Genomic DNA, 23,566 nt, shown 5'->3' with positions numbered 1-23,566 from the left:
TTTTACTTATTAAATACATTGTTACTCACCGAGAGCCCCGTAGCGACGCGACCGCCGGACTCTACATTAGCTGATGACAAACTGTGCCACACGCCCTTTGGGAGCCTCGGAACCGATGAAGTTATTTTAGCTTAGCTTTTCGTAGACGTACGCATATGTCATCGAAATGGATAAGGGATAAGCAGGTTGAGGAAGGAATAGCCCTGCGACTTAGACACAGAAAGAACAATTATTTGCTAGTACAGGTATTGTTCCACATATAGAACAGATAGTTAATGAAAAGTTGTCCGTAAAGTGAATTTCTAAATATTATTTAAATGGAGATGCGTTCCGACGGACAACAAAAAAATCGGCTCCAAGACCTCAATAAAATCACACTTAAAAATGCAGAAAATCTTTAAAACTATTTAATATATCTAAAACAATTACAACAAATAAAAATAACAACAAAAACAATGCAGAAACCCTTTTTAAATCACGTATTTGATGGGAAATATATAATTTCACGATGAAACATAAATAATGCTAATAATAAGTTGCTAAAAAAAATACGCCACAGTACTCGCATCCACGTTCTCTTTTTTGTATTTCTGCCATAGAAACACGCGTTTAGATTCTTTAGCTGCTATATATTTCCACGTGATAAGCAATTTCGTTGAGCTATCATTTGTGGCCAGGTCACTTCTGAAAAAGAAGCTAATGGCATAGTGGGCTTTACCTGGTTAAATAAAAACGTTTATTTAAATGTTTCTATGATCTGCTTACCTTTCCTATAATTTGCACTCCTATCGTGTTTTTGTAATGTTTTGTTGCTCTAAATTTCTACTGGACATCTGTGAAAAAGAGCTTCATAGCTCATCGGATAATAACTTGCTGCATTTTAGCCGGCCGGCACTCTGCTCGTTGCTGTGAGCGTTGCTGTTCTGCCCTCCGTTGTTGTTGGAGGGCGACTGCCTCCAATTGCTTAGTAGTGTCATTCACGAGCCTGTGCTCTCCACTGTGCACACACATACACAGTATACTCACCCTCACGACATAATCACATATACCCAACCATCCATTGTCACTTCCTCAACAATCCCCTACCTCAACGGATATGCTATATCTCGGTTAAACCAACATTCTATAAATCTCTCGAGGGTAATTACGTACCAACCAGTGCTGGTGAAGTATGGATAAACAAATATACAAACTATCCACATGGTAATAATAATCTGTACTTATTAGGCGCCTTTCACAATATTTCAATGGTATGGTGTGGCCCTCAACCAGCAGTGGCTTCACAAAGAACTCTAAACTGTACGTAGTACATGTCGATGTATATGTATTTTATATATGTACAAAGGCGCAAATTGCTATAACTATTGCAGGTGGTGAGCATTTTATTGATATGAATGACACTGCCGTGTATCTATACTCCTGGCATATGGAGTGTTGGGACGCTCACAGTGTAGCTCAGTTGTTCTCGACTGGGGGTATGTGCGAATTTCCCAGGGGGTATTTATAAATGTTTGAAATTATATCATACGTGAGTCATTGGTGACTAATCACGTATGCATCTACCGACATAAAATAATATGGTAACCTGAAACGATATAAAATACCTTTCTAAACTCAGCGAGCGGGAACAAGTTACGTCACGCATGCAGAGCATCCGTTGACATTTTCTTATTCGCTTGCAGTTCCTAGTGTGTTAGGATACATCACAAAATGGACAATTGGTTAAAATGTTGACGTTAATTATTTATACATGTGTAATGTAGCTCCCAGAGACACCGTCTTGTTTTTCCATATATTTGTTATGAATAAAGTCCACTGACAACTCAACGAATAACTGCGAGTGACTATATACATTTGGGTAGTTAGACGACTCTATTCTGAGACAACATAGCTTCTAGTCTCATGACAACTCGAAGACGATGGAGACGACCCGTTCCAAGGCGACGGCAACGACGGCGATTCCCCACAGCCATAGCCCCCAGGTCCAGTTCACGCTGGCTCTTATGCCTCGCCCGATCCGGCCATGCCCATATTCTCGAATTTTCCTCACCGCACCTGGCTCTGTCAATCTCCGCCCTTATTACATTATCCCGCCATTGGATCCCGTGCTCCCCCTCACATGGCCCTGTCAAACGCTTGTCCCATCAATCATCATTAGCACGTCCATTAGTAACCATGGTCCTGGGGAACCATACTGTCCCTCTATCGCTCCGTACTGTCATTACAAGTTTTGTGGCGTAACACACATAGGGTTGCAAACAGCGGATGCATTCACGTGCAGGGTTGCAAACAGCGAATGCGTTCACACGTGGGGTTTGCAAACAGCGGGTGAATTTCAGGGCGAGCAGGTGCAAGCATTAGGACATGCAACAGCCGCCAGAGAGGCGCCAGCAATTAAGGGGAGAAGCAGTAATTAGGTGGGTGCATTTGGGGACAGGCAGGTGCAAGCATGCAAACACAGAGAAGGCGCCGGAGAGATGGGAGATGATAAGGGAGGGAAAGTATGTGCAGGAGGTGCCTGCCGAGGCGCCGGCTTAATAGGGAGCAACTGAGGACCGTTAATGAGGAGGGGAATATAAAGGGGTGTGCGGAGAACATGGGATTGAGTAAGTTGGAGCGGAAGGAACGAAGAGAACAAGAGCTGGAGACAAGAAGCCTGGGACCTCGCCCTTCATACCTCGTCCTCCCCAGCAGTGTTGGCTGATCCCCTGCTGGGGGCACAGATGAGGTTGTAGGTGTGTGAGAAGGCTGACAAGCTAGCAGAGTATTCAGTAACAAGCTAGCAGAGTATTAAGTAACAGGCTAGTGGAGTGTTTAGTAACAGGCTAGCGGAGTATTCAGTAACAGGCTCGCAGAGTAAGAGAGAGAGTAAGGAGCAGGAGTACGTTGTGTAAAGAGTGAGGAGCATCCACGCGGGATCCGAAATAATAAAGTGACACAGGAGAAAAGCTGACAGTGTCCGTATGAATACACCACTACACATGTGTAGTGACAGCTATGTAGCAGCATAGTGCTGGCTGCTGGCAGGGAAGGGGATCTGCGGCTTACCGCATTCCTGAGATCAGCAGGCCAGGTGATACACCAGAAGCGATATCTAGGGGAAAAGTTACAGAACGGGCACGTGGGGGAAGCCCCGGAACCCGCTAGTAAGTTCTAGAGAAGGGGCGTGGCCGGGGTGGAGCGAGGCCACGCTGGGAGCATAAAAGGGGGCCCTGAGCAATATCTCGGGGCTGTCGTATGGAGTGGGATCCCCGTCGTGCTGTTGAAGATTGTCGCTGTCGTCTCGTCGCCATCATCGCTGTTGTCTTAACTCGATATTGCACTGCTAGTGTTGTCTTCTTGGTTCTTTCGGTAAAGTCATGTAGAAGGGAAATAATAAAAATAAAACGTTATAAAATAATTCTCACGACATTTCGGCCACAAACGCAAGCAGCCGTCCTCGGGTGAAGAACAGGTCTGTCAGAAAGACAGCGTCTGAATGGGCACCACCAGGCTTGGCAGCGTATATTTAAGCTGGGCTGGAGGGGGGAAGGGGCGCCTTGACAAAGGAATTTGCATATCAAGATGAATTTAGCATATTTATGGGAAATGCAGATATGGGATTAGTCACTACAGACCTGTTCTTCACCTGAGGACGGTTGCTTGCATTGTGGCCGAAACGTCGTGAGAATTATTTTATTATGTTGTGTTTTTATTATTTTATTATTTCCCTTCTATGTGACTTTGCCGAAATAACCAAGATGATGAATCCCTGCAGTCACGAAAGCTTTACATCGAAATTTAAAAGCTAGTGTTGTGTATAGTCTAACAACCCATGTAGAGTTGTGTATAAATGAGCGACAGAAGAGTGTGTATCAGCGTAGGGTGTGTATTGTGCAAAGGGTGCTCGGTTAGAAAAAAGTGCCTCCAAGTCTTAGAGACTCCGAGTTCAGTCACTACACATGTATTTCTCAGAACCATGTTGGGTCAGGCAAGGAGGTACTCGGTTGAAACAGTTGTAGCCAAACAAGGTTGAGAACTACTCTTGTAACTCACTGAGTATTCTGTTTGAATACGACGTGGAGAAACTCCCATTGGTTTAGAGGCGAGCTGGGATTGCTCTAATTGGCTGACGGGAATAGCCAAACGACGCCTGATTGGCCAACGGCTGTCTGATTGGTCGCCCGATTTAAACGGTGAATGATCTGGAAGTTTGACTGTGCAACAGGCATGGAAATACCTAGAAAGGATATCACACAACATTTAATAACAAAAAAATACCAGGTAAGGCCCACGAAGCTATATTTCTCTTTTTCAGAAAGGACCTGGCTATCACAAATGAGAGCTCGACGAAGTGGATTATCATCACTTGGGAATTAATAGCAGCCAAATACTTTGCATGCGTGATGTTTATTTTAAGTGTGGAGGGAAAACCCGGAGGACCCAGATACAAATCCATGCGACCGTGGGGGGAGAGGGGGCAGAGAGAGAGGTGGGTCTGCTGAGGAAAGAAATTAGCATGTCAATGAGAGAGCTGTGTGGAAATCCACCCCGCGGTGGCCGGCTGGAGAGAAAGATTGAATGGTCCTATGCGAGCCTGGTAACTTTTAGAGAGAGAAATGGGCAGTTTGAGAAAACAAACTTAGCAAATTTTTGGAAATGTAATGCAATGCATCGCAGAGAGTTGGCTAACACACAATTAACGCATAGTCGGGTTGATTATGTTCTCCAGAGATTGCTAAATTAGAAGTTAAGTGTGAAATTTGACAGACACAGAGAGAGAGAAAACAAACTTAAATCCTCCTTGTAGAGGTGGTTCAAACTTGATTTGAAGCTTTCGTGAATGCAGGAATTACTCGTTGGTTCTTTCGGTAAAGTCACGTAGAAATATTCATAATCAACGTTTTTGGGTTTAGATCGCGTTATTTATAAATGTGTCGTAACCCTCCACCACCCGACACGGCCAATCAGTAAAAAAGTGTCACGTTGACAAAAGACAAATAGTTCACTGCTTTAGCCCACCGGTGTGTTGAAGCGTGAATCCACAACATTTACAATTTGAGTACGACGTTTCGCTGGTAATTGCATCCAGCATCATCGGGCAATTTGCCACAATGGTGAGGCTCTCCTCTGTCTCCCATTCTTATATAGAGCAGCAGCAGGGTGATGTCATCATTAACTCATTAACTCATCAGGTGCAACGATTTGAGGGGGGGGGGGTTATTGTAATTATATGCTAGATTAGTAATCAGGCAGTTGTTACGATGCGAGTTGTTGATTAGTAATCAGTTGGAATGTGTTTTATTGTGATCATGCTACGTTAGTGTTTGTTTCCCCTATAAGGAATTGTAATGTATCTTATTTCATAATACACTTCCAGGCTGCACTAAGCCTGTAGCTGTTTGAGCGATTAAAGTTATTTCTGTTTCTCTCAATTTCAATGGATTCTCTAATTAGTCTTTGCTAGTAGTAACTAGTTTTACACACCACTTCAACGTTGTCAAAATCAATAGAGTGTCTCTGTTGGCAAGCATGTTCTGCCACTGCCGACAGTTGTGTTTGAGATGGTTTAATATTTCTCTGGTGTTCTTTTAGTCTTACACTAATGTTACGCCCTGTCTGTCCAATATAGCATCTGCCACATAAACAATTAATCCGATATACACATTCTGTTGATAATTTAGGTAATTCGTCTTTAGTGCAAGTTACTGGTTGTTGAATTTTGTGTACTGTACCAAAGCTTACTGTAATGTTTTGCTTTTGCAAAACATGGGCTAATTTGTCAGTTACTCCTGAGATAAATGTTTTTTTATTGTTTTAATAATCTGATCGCTTTCAGCAGTGTTGCTTTGCGATCGTGATTTGGCATTTAGTGCTCTGTAAATTTGAGCATTATTTTAGCCATTCTGTCTTAGTGCTTCTTTAACATGTTTAATCTCTCTCACTAGACTTTCACCATCTGACACTGTTTTATCCCGATGTGTGAGCGTCTTGATAAGAGAGGATTTCTGAGCTGAGTGATGATGCGAATCTGCATTCAGATAGGCATCAGTGTGCGTTTGCTTTCTGTAAACGCTGTGTTTTTTTACCATTTAGGCCATGCCCAAGTAAAATATCCAGGAACGGGAGTGAGTTATTCACCTCCATTTCCATGGTGAACTGAATGGCCGGGTTTTGTGCATTGAGATGATTTAGAAAATCGTTAAGTGTATCTTTACCATGTGGCCAGACAACCAAAGTGTCATCCACATATCTAAACCAAAAGGATGCTTTTAATGTGCTCGAGGCAAGTGCTCTGATTTCAAATTTTCCATGTACAAATTTGCTATAGCAGGAGATAAGGGAGAGCACATTACTGTTCCCTCCCTTTGTTTAAAGAATTCGCCTCTCCATAAGAAGTAAGTTATTTAAACAATGGTCAACGAGTTTCGGAATATCTTTTGGTAAACCAGTATTCTTTACCAGTGTATTAAGTAATTTAAGCGACTCGCTCACTGGAACCTTAGTGAATAGCGAAATCACATCAAAACTTACCAAAATATCATTATGTTTAAGTTTAATATCTTTGATCACATTCACAAGATGTTCTGAATTTCTTATGAATGAAGATGTCCTACCGATGTAGGGCTGTATTTTTTAGTTACATATTTTGCTAATTTATATGTGGCAGAGCCAATTGTACTGACTATGGGTCGTAATGAGATGCCGATTTTATGGATCTTTGGTAGCCCATACAGTCTATGTGGTTTTGAAGCCCTTGGCTTAATTAGGAATTGCTAATTTTTTGGGATTAATGAATTTGCAATGATTGCAGTAGTCTTACGTTCCAAAGTATTAGTTGGATCTCGTTTAATTTTAATGTAGGTACTTTCTTCTAATAAATCTTTAATTTTATTATCATGATCGGCTCGTGACATCACTACAGTAGTGCGGCCCTCAAAAGGTGCAGAGATTTGAAGGCCTTAACTTTGCCGTTACCCCACGCACAATTCCAGTGAATGAAATAATTGCTGATTTAGAATCAACAGTAAGACTCCTTCCACATAATGAGGCAGGGATGACTAGACACGAGGTTGCCAAAATAATTGAGAATAGTAAAGCACCAAAAGTAAATATTAGCTCGAACGAGGCAAAAGCCTTAAGAGAGCTTCGTCTAAATAAAGATATTCAAATCCTAGTAGCTAATAAGGGCCGCACTACTTTAGTGATGTCACGAGCCGATTATGATAATAAAATTAAAGATTTATTAGAGGAAAGTACCTACATTAAAATTAAACGAGATCCAACTAATAATTTGGAACGTAAGACTACTGCAATCATTGCAAATTCATTAATCCCAAAAAATTATCAATTCCTAATTAAGCCAATGGCTTCAAAACCACATCGACTGTATGGGCTACCAAAGATCCATAAAATCGGCATCCCATTACGACCCATAGTCAGTACAATTGGCTCTGCCACATATAAATTAGCAAAATATGTAACTAAACAAATACAGCCCTATATCGGTAGGACATCTTCATTCATAAGAAATTCAGAACATCTTGTGAATGTGATCAAAGATATTAAACTTAACCCTAATGATATTTTGGTAAGTTTTGATGTGATTTCGCTATTCACTAAGGTTCCAGTGAGCGAGTCGCTTAAATTACTTGATACACTGGCAAAGAATACAGGTTTACCAAAAGATATTCCGAAACTCGCTGACCATTGTTGAAATAACACTTACTTCTTATGGAGAGGCGAATTATTTAAACAAAGGGAGGGAGCAGCAATGGGCTCTCCTTTATCTCCTGCTATAGCAAATTTGTACATGGAAAACTTTGAAACCAGACCACTTGCCTCGAGCACATTAAAAGCATCCTTTTGGTTTAGATATGTGGATGACACTTTGGTTGTCTGGCCACATGGTAAAGATACACTTAACGATTTTCTAAATCATCTCAATGCACAAAACCCGGCCATTCAGTTCACCATGGAAATGGAGGTGAATAACACACTCCCGTTCCTGGATATTTTACTTGGGCATGGCCTAAATGGTAAAATAACACACAGCGTTTACAGAAAGCAAATGCACACTGATGCCTATCTGAATGCAGATTCGCATCATCACCCAGCTCAGAAATCCTCTCTTATCAAGACGCTCATACATCGGGCTAAAACAGTGTCAGATGGTGAACGTCTAGTGAGAGAGATTAAACATGTTAAAGAAGCACTAAGACAGAATGGCTACAATAATGCTCAAATTAACAGAGCACTAAATGCCAAATCACGATCGCAAAGCAACACTGCTGAAAGCGATCAGATTATTAAAATAATAAAAATACCATTTATCTCAGGAGTAACTGACAAATTAGCCCGTGTTTTGCAAAAGCAACACATTACAGTAAGATTTGGTACAGTACATAAAATTCAACAACTAGTAACTTGCACTAAAGACGAATTACCTAAAGTATCAACAGAAGGTGTATATCGGATTAATTGTTTGTGGCAGATGCTAAATTGGACAAACAGGGCGTAACATTAGTGTAAGACTAAAAAAACACCAGAGAAATATTAAACTATCGCAAACACAACTGTCAGCAGTGGCAGAACATGCTTGCCAACAGGCACACTCAATTGATTTTGACAACGTTGAAGTGTTGTGTAAAACTAGTTACTACTTGCAAAGACTAATTAGAGAATCCATTGAAATTGAGATAAACAGAAATAACTTTAATCGCTCAGACAGCTACAGGCTTAGTGCGGTCTGGAAGCGTATTATTAAATAAGATGCATTACAATTCCTTATAGGGGAAACAAACACTAACTGATTACTAACGTAGCATAATCACAATAAAACACATTCCAACTGATTACTAATCTACAACCCGCATCGTAACAACTGCCTGATTACTAATCTAGCATATAATTACAATAACCCCCCCCCCCCCCTCAAATCGTTGCACCTGATGAGTTAATGAGTTAATGATGACGTCACCCTGCTGCTGCTCTATATAAGAATGGGAGACAGAGGAGAGCCTCACCATTCTGGCGAATTGCCCGATGATGCTGGATGCAATTACCAGCTAAACGGCTTACTCAAATTGTAAATGTTGTGGTTTCACGCTTCAACACACCGGTGGGCTAAAGCAGTGAAATATTTGTCTTTTATCAACGTGACACTGTTTTACTGATTGGCCGTGGTGGAGGGTTACGACACATTTATAAATAACGCGATCTAAACCCAAAACGTTGATTATGAATAATATTGGTCGCGAAATCCTATGTGTTAAACTCACATAGAAATAAATTAATTGAATATTAGAATACGATGTTTCGATTGCAACACAAGCAGTCGTCATCAGGTAGAACTAAATTTGAGAGGCACACAACATAGACACACAGAGACCCAATGCCTCTGTGTCGTGGCCTTAAATAGAGAGAGGGTGGGTGGGGCAGAGAGAGAGGTGGGTCTGCTGGAGCAGAGAAATTAGCATTTCAATCAGAGAGCTGTGTGGAAATCCACCCCGCGGCGGCAGGGGGAAGAGAAAGACCCAGCAAGATTGGTACATTTTTGAGAGAGTTGTGTGGAAATCCACCCAGAAGCGGCCGGGGGAGAAAAATTTGCATGTCAATGAGAGAGCTGTTTGGACATTCACCACTCGGCGGCAGGGGGAGAGAAAGAGAGTTGTGTGGAAATCCACCCCGAAGTGGCCAGGGGAGAGAAAGAGCGAATGGACCGATGAGAGCCTGGTAAATTTTAGAAAATGTGTGTCTCTCTCTGTGTCTCTGTGTTGTCTCTCTCTGCTTATGTGTCTGTATGTGAGTCTCCGTGTCTGTGTTTTGTCTCTCTCTCAAATTTAGTTCTACCTGATGACTGCTTGTGTTGCAATCGAAACGTCGTATTTTATTATTTCATTGATTTTCTTTTTACGTGACTTTACCGAAGGAACCAAAGAGTCATTCCTGCAGTCACGAAAGCCTTAAATAAAGTTTGATGACAATGTATTGATGTACATTTCTGTCTGCAGAAAATGCTGTTGGTGTGGACATCCCTTTGTTTCATCGCTGGTTTTCCACAAGTCATACATGCTGGGAATGTTCTCGTGTGGCCAGCTGAGGCGAGTCACTGGTTGAACATCAGAGTCATCATGGACGAGTAGGTAGACCCGTGGGGCCACTGGCCGCCACTGGTTGCTTTTTATGGGCCCCTGATGTGCAGACCCCTCGACAGTACACAACTATGAAAACATTTCCCATCATAATCCTGCTGTCAACCCCCATTGGTTTCAAATGTATGGTGGCCCACACACTGATGATGTCTTATCAGCAAAAGTGGCCCCCCTCTGAAAATTAGTGAAGAACACTTACGTGGAGAGAACACCGGATCATGATTTGTTAATGATTTTTTACAGAACGTACGGTACATATTCTTAGCCTATGTTCCCTAAGGCCATGAGCCACGAGGGATATGTCAGGGCAACCATTACTAACCAACATAACTGTCCATCGTTGCCGCTTCGTGGGCAACGATGGCAGCAGTCTCTAATCAGATCGGAGACGTAGGGTAACACATGCTATCAAGTCATGGTTTCTGCACCTAAAAAATATGGCATCTTTCGAATACAGAATGAGTGGAATCTACACGGATGGAAAAAAGCACCTTCTGATGGATTGCTTTTATGCTAAGTGATGCACTGCAAATTTAAAATGTAGTCTTTTGCACCCAATATTAAAATTCGTAACAAGCTTTGGATCAGATTTAATAAGCAAAATGTTTGTTGTAAACCCTCCTCCAACCAACACAGCCCATTAATAAAGTTGGCAGGTGAACAAATGTTGATACTGCTTCAGTACACCGGTATTTTATAGAGCATTTAATAATATTTAACCTTTTTCACCAGGTAGGTATTTATGTATTTACATTAACCTATCTATCAATTTAGTATCAGCTAATATAACATAAAAATTGATGTGAATTAAATGACTTCTAGGTATCACTTGTAGTCGCTTCCTGCTCCATTGTGAGTGCACATTATTGACATCACACCACCTATTTAAGGCACGAGACTGGAGGACATTTTTACAATTTAGTAACTGCCTGATGATGCTAGTTTTAACTACCAGTGAAACATTGTACACACGTGTTAAACAGTGTGGGTTGCTCTCCAGCATACCGGTGTGCTGAAGCAGAAGTATATTGGCACATATGTCGATGTAACTCATTTATTAATTGGCTGTGTCAGGAGGAGGAGTGTTTACGACAAAATTTTGCTTATGCAATATGACCTAAAATATCAATTAGTAAACGTAATATATTGTATTTACTGAGTGACTGGCTAACTGACTAGTAATAACGGACTGTATGAAGGAAGTAAATTCCTTTACATCATCGTCATCGTCACGAATAGGTGTCCACTGCACATTTTGTCATTTGTTTCCATTTCCTCTGCTTGTACCAATATGCTCAAGTAATGCCACATCTTTGTCGTCGTCAAGCCATTTTCTGTTAGGTCTTCCTCTCTTTCCGGTTCCTTCCGTTTTCCAAACAACACTTTAAATTTTCCTGCTGTTGTCAATCCCACAACTGTTCAAATGGTGCCAGTTTCCTTCTCATCACTGCCTGCATGCATCAGGTCTTTTTCTGTGTGCAACCTATTTCTGACTTATACAAATTCCTTCACAACCTTTCATATTGGAATTTTCAGAGCTAGAATTGAGAACTACGTTTAACGTGATGTATTTCGTTCTGTAATTGATAACAGGGCTTAGACCATAAACTCACTATACAGTCTGTTCTCTGATAACACGTGTTTTCATAACGCAAATTGAGTAAATGGAACTACATCGAAAGAGTAGGAATACGTGATTGTACGACTGCCTCGGCGTAGCATCATCGCACAAGTTGGGATGCGCCTAAGTCTTTGTTCAGTTTGTGTACACATCTCACGTGTTATCGTGCACTGCTATATTATATTATATTGATTAGAACGCTATTTTCCACAACGCGGTGTTCTTCGCGAACGTAACTGCCACGTTATAGGAGAACTGACTATACTTGAGAATGTGATTAAGTCAAAGGCAGCTACCTGGATTTCAAGCCCGGATCTCAGCAGTGCCGGCTCGCCACTCCAATCTCTGAGCCACTTGGCCACTTCACCACGTATTTGTTTGTTTGATCTATATAATTGACTTTCTTTGTGCCAGACTCATTGAGCGCGGACACCAGGTCACCGTGATTGTCCCCACTGGGGCAATGTTCATGAAAACCGAGGACTTGGGTCACGTGCAGCACGAGCTCCTCAAAGTCAACTACACAAAGGAAGGGCAGGAGGTCATTATGAACGAGTTCTTTCAGTTTTGGATTTTCGAATTCTCCAAACACTCGTACTGGGAGATCTACAAGCGACACTCTGCGGTGATGGTGGAAAACCAAAGGAGTAAGTCGTTTTGTTACGTCGCCCTGCCAAAAAGTGACCACACTTAGAGCCGTGGAGCCTCTATTAATAATAAACAAAACTTCTCACAAATATAGAAAAGCATCACTCAGTCTAAAGTGTTATTTTTCACGAGTGTGCAAGCCCTGACATTTATGGTCAATTCTGCTTATGTAAAGAATTGTACCGTTTCTTCATAATCTCAGTTGTGTCTTGAATTAGTTCAATGTGACTCGTAATGCATTTTTACAATTATACACGTTAACTGCACCTTTGTTCCAATTTACGAGTGCCACTCACACGGGTACATAATAAGAAATATCAGTTTCGTTAATTAAACATAATAATCCATAACCGATAGGATTATTTCAATGGCACTGCTGTAACAGACATCAATTACAATGTTCATTGCGTTTGCCAAGAAATAACTGTTAAACCAACAACCTCATCAGGACCAAATAAAACTCTTGGAGATGACCAATCTCTTGCTTGTGTAGCTGGTATGGGGTAAATGTAATGCATCACATATAATGACACTGGTCTACAGCCAAAATGCTTTCGAAATAAATGTAGTCCAACTTTACTTATTCTGGGCGACTGAGAACGAAAATGATGCAAAAAATTGTTGATTGGCTCTAGTTTTCAAGATATGCTACTGAGTCAGTATATATTACCCTTGACTTGGGAATGGTGGAGGATCTCAATTTAAACGATAAATTACTAAAACACATCTTTGACTGGATCTATGAATACATCTATGGCTGGGTGTGGACAGTACTTGTTTTTTGAGCAAAAAAATGAATGATGCAATCTGAACCTGGTATTGCATCATACATTATATGAATTGCATCATATTATTTTGGTCTGTCGTTAAAGCCACGTAGATAGAAATACTGAATTAATTCCTGCAGTCACGAAAGCTTTAAGTCAAGAATTGCATCATGTTATTCCGAGAAGTCATGGATGATGCAATCATAACTAGGCTTACATCCCTCTGCTGACCAAATTGCCCTATTTCAGCTATATAAATCATGCTGTGTCGTGCTCTCTTATTTCTCAGTGTTTGATTTTGCAAAGGGACACTTTTTTTCCGCCAAAGTGAGCAAAGATGCCTCGTACTTAGGTGAATAAAGCAGATAACTTCTGCTATGTTTGTGTTGAAGTGACTTTTGCATCACAAAAGCGAAGTATAATTGCTATGGTTAAGAAGGCATATCACCTTTATTTTGACAGAAAATGTGGAAATCAGGACAAGATGTGGGCCCCACACATATGTTGCAACACCTGTGCAACAAATCTTCGCCAGTGGTTGAACAGTAAACGGAAATCTATGCCATTTGCAGTTCCAATGGTTTGCAGAGAGCCAACAGAGTATATCACCAATTGTTACGTCTGCATGGCGCCTCCAGTTGGGAAAGGTCTGTCAAAGAAGAAAAAGTGGACTGCATTTTCCAAACATTCCATCAGCTATATGCCCAGTACCCCATGGAGAAGGACTGCTGGATCCTGATGCATCAGAGTCATTCTCACTTGAGGCAGATGAGGAAGAGGATGAAACTTCTGGTCCTGAACCATCAAGGTCACATGACCCAGATTTTCTCCCATCCTCCTCCACTAAACCACACCTCATAACAAAAGGTGAACTGAAAGGCCTTGTCAGGGATTTGAAACTACCCAAGAGTAAGGCAGAGCTGATGGGCTCCAGACTGCAGCAGTGGAATCTCCTGGTAGGTGATGTTAGGGTTTCCATGTTTTTTGACCGTCAAAAGGATCTTGTCCCATTCTTATTCATTGAAGGTGATCTTGTAGCCTGCAACAACATCGATGGTTTGATTGCAGCACTCAACATTGTTCATGATCCAGATGAGTGGATACTGTTCATTGATTAATCGAAGATGAGTCTTAAGGCTGTTTTGCTGTATAATGGCAATGTTTTGCCTTCAATTCCAGTTGGTTATGCAGTCCATATGAAGGAAACTTATGACAACATGAAACAACTTTTGAGGTGCATAACTATGACCAACATCAGTGGCAGCTTTGTGTGGATTTGAAGGTTGTTGCTCTCTTGCTTGGTCTGCAGACTGGATACACAAAGTACTGCTGGTTTCTCTGTGAATGGGATAGTCGTGTGAGAGATTCCACTACATCAAGATAGATTGGCCACTCCGACAGTCATTGGAGCCCGGAAGGAAAGTGTTCAGCATACACTGCTTAATGGGACCTCCTTTGCCAGTACTAAAATATGATAATAGGGGTTTCCCATTTTTTCTGGCAACAAAACAGGTGGTAAGATGTTAAAAAACTGAAACCTTTTACGAGGAATCATGTCTGCATTAACCACAATTTTTGTGGTCAGAATGCAAACAAAAAACATACTCTGATGATATATGCATTGTCCTTGAAACTGATTGGTCCACACCAGAGACAGCTTTCTTTTGAGCCTTGTCTCAAACGGTGTGAGACCAGAGGACGCCAAACAGCGTACAACCCAAAGACAATGCACTATCAGAGTAATGCGAGCTCGGGTTGAGCATCTACATCATGGGACCTCCTTTGCCACTACCAAAATGTAATATGGTTTTCCCTTTTTTCTGGCAACAAAACAGGTATTAAAATGTTAAAACACCAAACTGAAACCTTTTACAAGGAATCATGTCTGCATTAACCACAATGCTTGTGGTCATAATGTTGTCAGAAAAAAGGGGAAACACCTATTACATTAACATGACAGGTGACATTTTATCATGTAAAGCAACCATAAACACATCACAAGACCTAGGTTTATAATTTATGAGTAAAACTCTACTATCTACACAATATGCATAGACGTAAATTGTAAAAAACTTTAATATCTTGGGAACAGTAGCCAATCATTTGTTTTAATTTTCAAATTAGAATTCAGCACATCAAAATCCATAATAAACAGCACACTTCATCTCTGAAGCAGACAACGTCCAAAAAAATGTAGACCAGTGTCTTCAATGGAGTTAATGATGACCATGTATTGGACCCAAAGACTCACGTGACTGCACACTAGGCCACGCCCCTCCAGTGGAGGAATCAATTCAGGGTACAGGGAACCTATTCAGATTCAGACGGGCACTGTACAGCGATTTAGCAGTGAGGTGTTCATCTGGTCAGTCACAAATGCACGAATGCTCCTAAGAACACTTTGAAATGAAGAGTTGCCATTCCACAACCCTCTGATGTCCCTCGGTGGTGGAGTCACTCGATTTTCAAGAGGAGGGAAGAATGCAACGCAGAGTAACCACTCATGCCCTCTGAACTCGTATTATGTTGTTGTTTAAGTCATGGGAACAGAGGAATAGGGCGAGCCCGATACACTGTTATGAACTCCTTTCACACTACGTAGTTAACCATTAAAATCAGATATGCGAGGGAAGGACAACAAACTAAATACAAAAAATATATAATTCTATAGCCTCTGGTGAATGTCATATGGATGGTGGATGGCAAAAGCTAATTATGCCATCTAAAAGGGGATGTTGAAGGGGCAGATTTATATACTCCCAATGAGATGGGACTATGAGATGTCTCTAGCCAATGATGTCTAATAATTTACAGAATCAGGATATTTTCTATATAAAGGAGGAATCCGATGAACTATCAAGCTCGTATTTATAGATGCACGGGGTCAGAACGTGACAGCAACAAACTATTCGAAAACACGATAGGAGTGCAAAGTATATGAAAGCAAAGCAAATCACACAAAAACGTATGTATATATATTGTAGCAGGTAAAGCCCACTGAATTAATTCGTAAGCGACCTGGCCACAAACGATAGTTTAGCGAAGTGACTTATCACTTGGAAATTTATAGCAGTCAAATAATCTAAATAATCTAAACACATGTTGATTCTAACTGTGGAGCGAAAAATAGGAGGACCCAGAGAAAAAAAAACATCCATGCGAGCATGGAGAGAGAGACATGCAGACTCCAAATAAACGAACCCCTGACCTCTTGCATACCAGACGAGGAAGATAACATCACGGCACCGTGTTGCTCCTTAAGTAGATAAATACATGAATACTGGATACAGGCCTCCCAATACCTTCTCATTGATATTGTTTGATCATATTTTACCACACTGGTGTATGCAGGCGTGTGACATTGAGGGACCTTAGAGCACTGATGTACTAATTTGATTCAAACTCAATTGGCTGGATTCTTAGGTCGCGTGTTATGGGTGAAAGAGTATGGTTAATGATGGGTCTGCTCTCTGCGCCTGCTTGTGTTGATTATTTCGAAAATTTGGACCATGACACTTGGCACACGGCAGCCTCCACTTTTCAAGTAAACCCGCAAGGAAATGGTGTGATTCGAAATCGGATACGGCATTTACATTTACCGTTAATACAACTCGCGTATTACCCGTGGTGGCCTGGACAAATTTTAACCAAGAACCTCTTAACCATGCAGCGAACATGCGACCGCTGAGCCATGTTACCACCCCGTTATCTTTTCCCCACTTGTAAATCACATTTGCTTGTTTATTTGCTTATCGTTTTGTGTGTCTAACCCATGCATGCATATCTGCATACGCAGTCGCCAAGGAAATGTGCATGGCATTGACACGCGACAAGGACCTAATCTCTCGTCTGCGGGATGGACACTTCCACGTGCTCCTAGCCGACCCAGTCGCAGTGTGTGGTGATGCGCTGGCTCTAACACTGGGCATCCCCTACGTCTACTCATTGCGCTTATCACTGGGCTATGTGGCTGAGCGCTACTGCGGGGCGATGCCCGCGCCTCCATCCTACGTGCCTGTGCCCATGTCTGATCTCACGGACCAGATGCACTTCTGGCAACGAGTGCGAAATACCGTGATGTACGCATTTACTGACGTACTGACTTTCATCATGGCCAGAGAGTTGAACAGAGCATACAGTGAAGTGCTAGGTAAGTGCATATGTGTCAAGCGTTTAAACTTTGTTGAAAAAAAGTTAACTTAAGCAAACAATTTCAGAGCAAAAGAGTTTAAATGTATTGTTTTTCAGAAAGGTGTGGTGGATAAATGACGTATTGGCGGTGCACTGGTGGTGTGCAGTGTAAATAAAAAAGCTTAATTTTCACAATAATAATTTATTTTCCTGCGATTCGCAAGCCAGGTCAGAAAATCTTGCAGGTTGGTACATCAAAATCAGTTCTGGTGATCTCGAAGCAGTCGGAAGGCGAATGTTTATGAGCAGCTGAACACGAAGCTTCACATTCTGTTGCTGTATAGCAGCACCCAGCCATGATGACGATTGGCTGGCTCAGTGTTCCAAAGGCAATATTTGACTCCTGCCCCATGACTTGGTCGGACGGTTGCTCGATTTATTTACCGAATAATTTCTGAGCGGATGGTGGCATCAAAAGATTATGACTCATGGTATCACCGCACGTTCGAATTGGGAAGCAGCTGATGGAGAGTCTGCAGCCTGCTCAAGGGTCAATAGTGGGGACTGTTGTGTTGTTATGCTGCACCGGTGTACCGCCAATACTTCTAAATGTCTTGTTTTTTTTTACAAATATTAGATATGTGTGATTGCATGTGAAAGAGCTCTATAGTGATTCTCTCACAAATTGAAATTGTACGCTATATACAAAATACATCCTGCTTGCACTGCCATCTCTGACATCGCAGGAGAGGAAACGACAATCTGCCAAGTGATGAGCGGCGCCGAGTTCTGGCTCATCCGGAACAACTGGGACCTTGACTTCCCACGCCCGTTCCCCCCAAACTTCGTCTTCGTCGGGGGGCTCCACTGCAAACCCGCAAAGCCCTTACCCGAGGCAAATTAAGCAATGCGATAGCTTAACCAACAAAATTATCATCAACGGTAATAATAATATGGCCATCATAAATGACATGTACGGTAAACCCTCTCAATCCGCGAGGGTTACGTTCTTGAAAACCATCGCGAATGCAGAAACCTTGTGACTACAGGGGGTAAATGGAAAATTATTAATAACAATTACTACAATGCATAATCTACATATATAAAAGGGAAATTTGTGAATATGTGTGTCTGTTCGAAATGTTTAGCATACTTCCAAACATGCAACAAACTTGAAATGTGGCATTAGGATAGCTTCCAGACTGTACACAATGCAAAAAGTATAAAAATAGACTTTGTATTCTGGGGGGGGAGGGCGCAATAAGGCATATATATTGCACGGCAAGTGAGCGGTGACGTCACATCCGCGATGTCACCCGCATGCGGCTACGTTACGCAGTGTGCCTGCTAACGTCACGCATCCCCCCCCACCCTCCGCGTAGGCCAAATACAAGAATCCAAATACAAGAATCCAAGTCCCGGGCGAAACCGGGTAGTAAAGCTAGTAAATTATAAAGAACAATGTGTTTATTTTTTGGTATTACCTTTGATGTTGATGATTTGACGACGAGGGAGGTGAGCAATTCAGCAGCATGACTCCTCGGAGGTCATGCTTACTGAGGGGGAGTGCTAGCCGCAACACACTCCCTAATTTAATTCGCGTTCTTTTTAATGGACCTCACAGTCGACTCGTTTATACCAAAATGTCGGCCTACCACAGACCCACTCTCAACAGTATCTAGCCAAACACTTATACCTATTCACTCAACCTCATCACTTTTTTCCGCCCTTTAGGGGCAGTTAATTAGCAAGTGTGTATTGCATGAAGTAAAACATGCACAATAGCGAGTTAAGAGCGGGATTACTGCAAGACTGAGGACTTAACGGACAGCCGAAGTGGCGTGCATAATCTTCACAGACAGTTTCAAACGTAGTAACGTTCTGCGCACACCTCCACGATTTCAGTGGTCCGTAGGCACTACGTAGACTCGCGAATACTGAAGTCCGGCTGGGTCGCGAATAGGGAATTAGTGTACATTTAGTGCCTCCCGAATATGCTAAACTCGCGAATCGAGAACTCACGCATAGCGAGGGTTTACTGCACTCAGCACCAGCATCAATGCCACTGATGACATGACCGATCAGATAGCAACATCAAATATAAAACATCAATAGCATAAAATATATCACTGTACTTACCAAATATTAACGTGCACTATGATGCTCACATCGGACATACAACAGGGAACACGCCACGAACGCCTCTAAATCAATCGTGAAATACATTTACATAACATAAGTTTATTTTATTTGTTTACAGTGATCGACATATTTCACATATAACGTTACCAATTGGGGTCATTAATGATCCCATAATAAAAAAAAATGACAGTCTTTTTTTCCACAAACATGAATTACTATTTATTGGGCAAAAACAACAACTGCATAATTTTTTTATATGCATGATATTTCATCAATGATTAGTTTAACGATATTACAATTATGAAGATATATTCTGTATTATTATATTAGATCATTGACAATATTTTAAACATACCATTCTAGAAAATAATCAAACGATTATAATCTATATTCTTGGTTCTTTCGGTAGAGTCACGTAGAAGGGTAATAATAAAATAATAAAAATAAAACACAATATAATACAATTCTTATGACGCTTCGGCCACAACGCAAGCAGCCGTCCTCAGGTTTCTTCACGTCATGATAATTTTATTATATGATGTTTTATTTTTATTATTTTATTATTTCCACTCTACGTGACTTTACCAAAAGAACCAAGAATATGAATCCCTGCAGTCACGAAAGCTTTAAATCGAGATTATAATAAAATTATTAAAAAAACTGATATTTCATTATAATTTAAACAACTACATATATGCATATATAACTCAAAGAAAAGCACTAATTGCAAAACTGAAATATAAATGAACACGAAGAACACCTCTGTAGTGTTACACTTGATTTGATGCAAACAACTTCACCCACAATGAGTCCCTCTGGGTTCTCTTCCTCGGTGCCCTGCTACTCCTATTGGTCCACCTAATTAATAACTTGTTTTGTCAAACCTCTTCTTGGTTCTTTCGGTAAAGTCACGTAGAAGGGAAGTAACAAAATAATAAAAAATAAAACATAATGTGTGAGAATTATATTATATTATTATATTATGTTATTATATTATTTTATAATGTTTTATTTTTATTATTTTGTTACTTCCCTTCTACGTGACTTTACCGGAAGAACCAAGAAGATGAATCCCTGCAGTCACGAAAGCTTTAAATCGAAATTGTTTTGTCAAAGTCTATTTCCACACAGGTGACAGCCTACTCAGCACCTACATTGATTCCAAAGATGTCGCTGGATACAAAAGGCTATCAGAATGTGCCCACTACCTTTGACCAGCGATTCTGGGCCCATGGTTTCTTCTTGAATCACGTCCAAATTTAAAGCTACCGTGATCAGACAGCCGATCATCATGTTCATCGCTGGCTCAAATATTCAATTGTCAGAGCCGTCCGCATCAATCTCGACTCCACATTATTCTTCAAAACAGCTCACCCCGGATTAGCACGGTTGGCTACATACGGTGCAAAAGAAGTTCCACATGAATACGAGCACATACACTGTGGAACTCTCCACAGCACAACGTACAACTTCCTCTCTACACCAAGGACCAGGATCGTTACTGCCAGGCGACATTTCTCCCTGGCAGCCCCGAATCTGAAATCCCAACCCTCTGCACATTTGCCCGGCTCTTTCGCCTGGCTTTCAGGTTTTTCGTCTTTCATGTTCGTAATACACCGTGTGCATTACATAATTGCGTTATTAGTATCCTTATCATGCATCTGCCTCATCCCATCTGTGTGTGGCTGTGTCACTCTGAGCCCTCCAGATATCAAGCATGTACGTTGAACCTCTGTTGCCAACCGCGCTTGTCGGAGGTGCAGTGAAAGGATAACAGCGTCCCGTGTCAAATACATAACTACGCTTCCTGCTTTCTATAGTGTTTCAGATCAATGTAACCGTGCACGTTTTTTCTCTACTTTTGTTGATTTCAGGACTTTGAAGAGTTTGCGCAGAGCTCAGGTGAGCACGGCCTCATTGTGTTCTCTCTGGGATCCATGATCAAATACATGCCTGTCGAGAGGGCTGAAGTGATCGCCTCTGCACTGGCTCAGCTCCCACAGAAGGTAATACAAAAACATCTATGGCTACAGCAGTGGGGGAAAAAGGGGGATTGTCTCGCTGTTTATAACTGCTTTAAGTATTTAGTTTGTTGTCTTTCCCTGCATGCTCCGACGAGCATGGTTGGCTACTTATGGGGCAAAATAAGTTCAATATATATAGCTGGATGAAGTTTATCTGGAGGAAATGCTATAGCAATGGCAACATACTAAAATACCACCATCCACTTGTTAAACATAGTTTTATCAACGTCACCACAATGTCACCGTTGTGCTATGATGACACACTGTTCACAACCTTTAAGTCAATGTAATCTTCATTAAAGTCAGGATCAGGCTTTTGTCAGCTCAAGACAACCAGTCTGGGAACGTGTCTACAACGTAAGAGCTGTGTAAGAGTGCTGGTTGCCTCTTCCCTTCAACCGGAGTGTGTGACGCGACGCCTTGTGAGCTGGTAGGTGGTGTGGAGATACGAGGGGGAGAAGCCGTCTTCCCTGGGCTCCAACACTAAGCTGGTGCCCTGGCTGCCACAGAACGACTTGCTGGGTACGTAGCACTGTCATGCAGTGGTTGTCAACCTTGTTTGGCTACTACTGTCCCCCCCCCCCCCTTTGTTTAATTTAGTTTCAACCAAGCACCTCCTTGCCTGACCTCACATGATTCTGATAAATAAATGTATGAATAATGAATATCAATATGTTAACCAATTGTTCATTCTGTGAGGCATCATAACTAGCGAGTAACTGCAAGCGAATAAAACAAATCAATGGACGCTCTGCATGCTTGGCGTAAATTGTTCACGCTCGCAGGTTACGCTTCAATACCCGCATTGTCTACGATAAATTATTTTCGATTGCCAGATTCATGCATGATTATTCCCCAATGACTCATGTACGATATTTATACATCAGCTCACGTACCCCTTGGGACATTGATACGTAACCCCAGGGATCCGCATACCCCTGGTTGAGAACCACTGCTCAAATGATATGAAATGACAGCATCTATAGACCGAATATAGTTGCCCTACACTTACATCAGAACTGGCCAGGTGGCGCTATAATCCCATTTATGCTCTGTAATTAGGGGAATCTAGTAACAGATCACTTTCATATTGGATCAATACCTGAGAATGTCATCAATGTCAAAACTTATTTAGAAGCATTGAAGTTTATGATGCTATTTTTGGTAATCACAAATGTAAATGTTTGTAAAATTAATAATGGATGCTCCATAGCAGCTATCCCAAATGCACGAATTATTTATGCAGTGTTGGTGAATTTTGATGTTATATAAGTGCAAGCATTGTAGTTTATGTATTTGTTTTCTATGTTCTTTGGGGCGAGAGTGTTGCTGGTGGACCAACATGTGTTAGCCATTCCCCAGTTGCCCCGATATGGTTGGCTGCAATTAATCAGAGCAGTTGACTCTGTAAATAACAGATGCTTGTGTTTATTATTATTAAGTGTTTTTTTTAATCGACATTCATCATATTATCATTATTGTAAATTTTCCTAAATTTCTTTTGCCATTGATTTTATATTTTGTTTGTATACACAGAGTTATCCAAAAGTCATGCCAGCGTTAATTTAACACTGGCATTGAACATTGTAATTGTATAGTCTTTAAGTTAATATATTATCTATTATCATTGTTAATATAAATGTTTTTCTTCTTCTTGTGGGTTCACTTCAGATCTGTCAGCTACAAAGCTTAACCAAGAATCCTTAATTAATTGAGACAAAACACAATTGATGAATGTTAAAATATTACACCTTGAATCTTAAAAAAAAAAATCTCAAATCAATTTCAAAAGACAATTAATGTATTTGAATGGAACTCAGTTGGTAATTAGTAAAAAAAGAAATAACCCCATGTGTTTTGTGCGTATATAATAACCCTATGTGTGTTGACTTTTGGGCCACTCTGCAAGAGAGCTGTTTCCACTGCCAAAACAGAAAACATAACATTAAAAAAATTCGAGGTCGAAACTCTCATAAATGCGCATCGCTGATTGGCTGATGCATGCCCAGCACACTTACAAGCACTCGGATTGACCGAATTTGGCACCGGTGTGCATCACGCAAACATACAGTTAATCAACCCTTTAACATTAGTGTAAAC

The 23,566-nt window shown here is 41.2% G+C and overlaps 1 protein-coding gene across 1 annotated transcript in view; it reads left to right on the top strand.

The window, feature by feature from the left end:
* The first annotated feature begins 2,017 nt into the window (after positions 1 to 2,017).
* The window catches only part of LOC144953403 (UDP-glucuronosyltransferase 2A2-like), a 38,343-nt gene continuing 16,794 nt past the window's right edge, over positions 2,018 to 23,566 (top strand). Inside the window, exons 1-7 of the mRNA XM_078883979.1 lie at positions 2,018 to 2,035; positions 9,990 to 10,120; positions 12,169 to 12,401; positions 16,966 to 17,319; positions 18,047 to 18,195; positions 21,317 to 21,448; positions 21,901 to 21,988. Coding sequence (XP_078740105.1) covers positions 2,024 to 2,035; positions 9,990 to 10,120; positions 12,169 to 12,401; positions 16,966 to 17,319; positions 18,047 to 18,195; positions 21,317 to 21,448; positions 21,901 to 21,988 — 1,099 coding nt within the window. The 5' untranslated portion in view covers positions 2,018 to 2,023. The remainder of the gene's footprint in view (positions 2,036 to 9,989; positions 10,121 to 12,168; positions 12,402 to 16,965; positions 17,320 to 18,046; positions 18,196 to 21,316; positions 21,449 to 21,900; positions 21,989 to 23,566) is intronic.

This window comes from Lampetra fluviatilis, chromosome 76, assembly GCF_964198595.1.
Source record: "Lampetra fluviatilis chromosome 76, kcLamFluv1.1, whole genome shotgun sequence".
In the NCBI taxonomy this organism is placed as follows: Eukaryota; Metazoa; Chordata; class Hyperoartia; order Petromyzontiformes; family Petromyzontidae; genus Lampetra; species Lampetra fluviatilis.
This window is presented reverse-complemented; position numbering and strand designations above follow the sequence as displayed.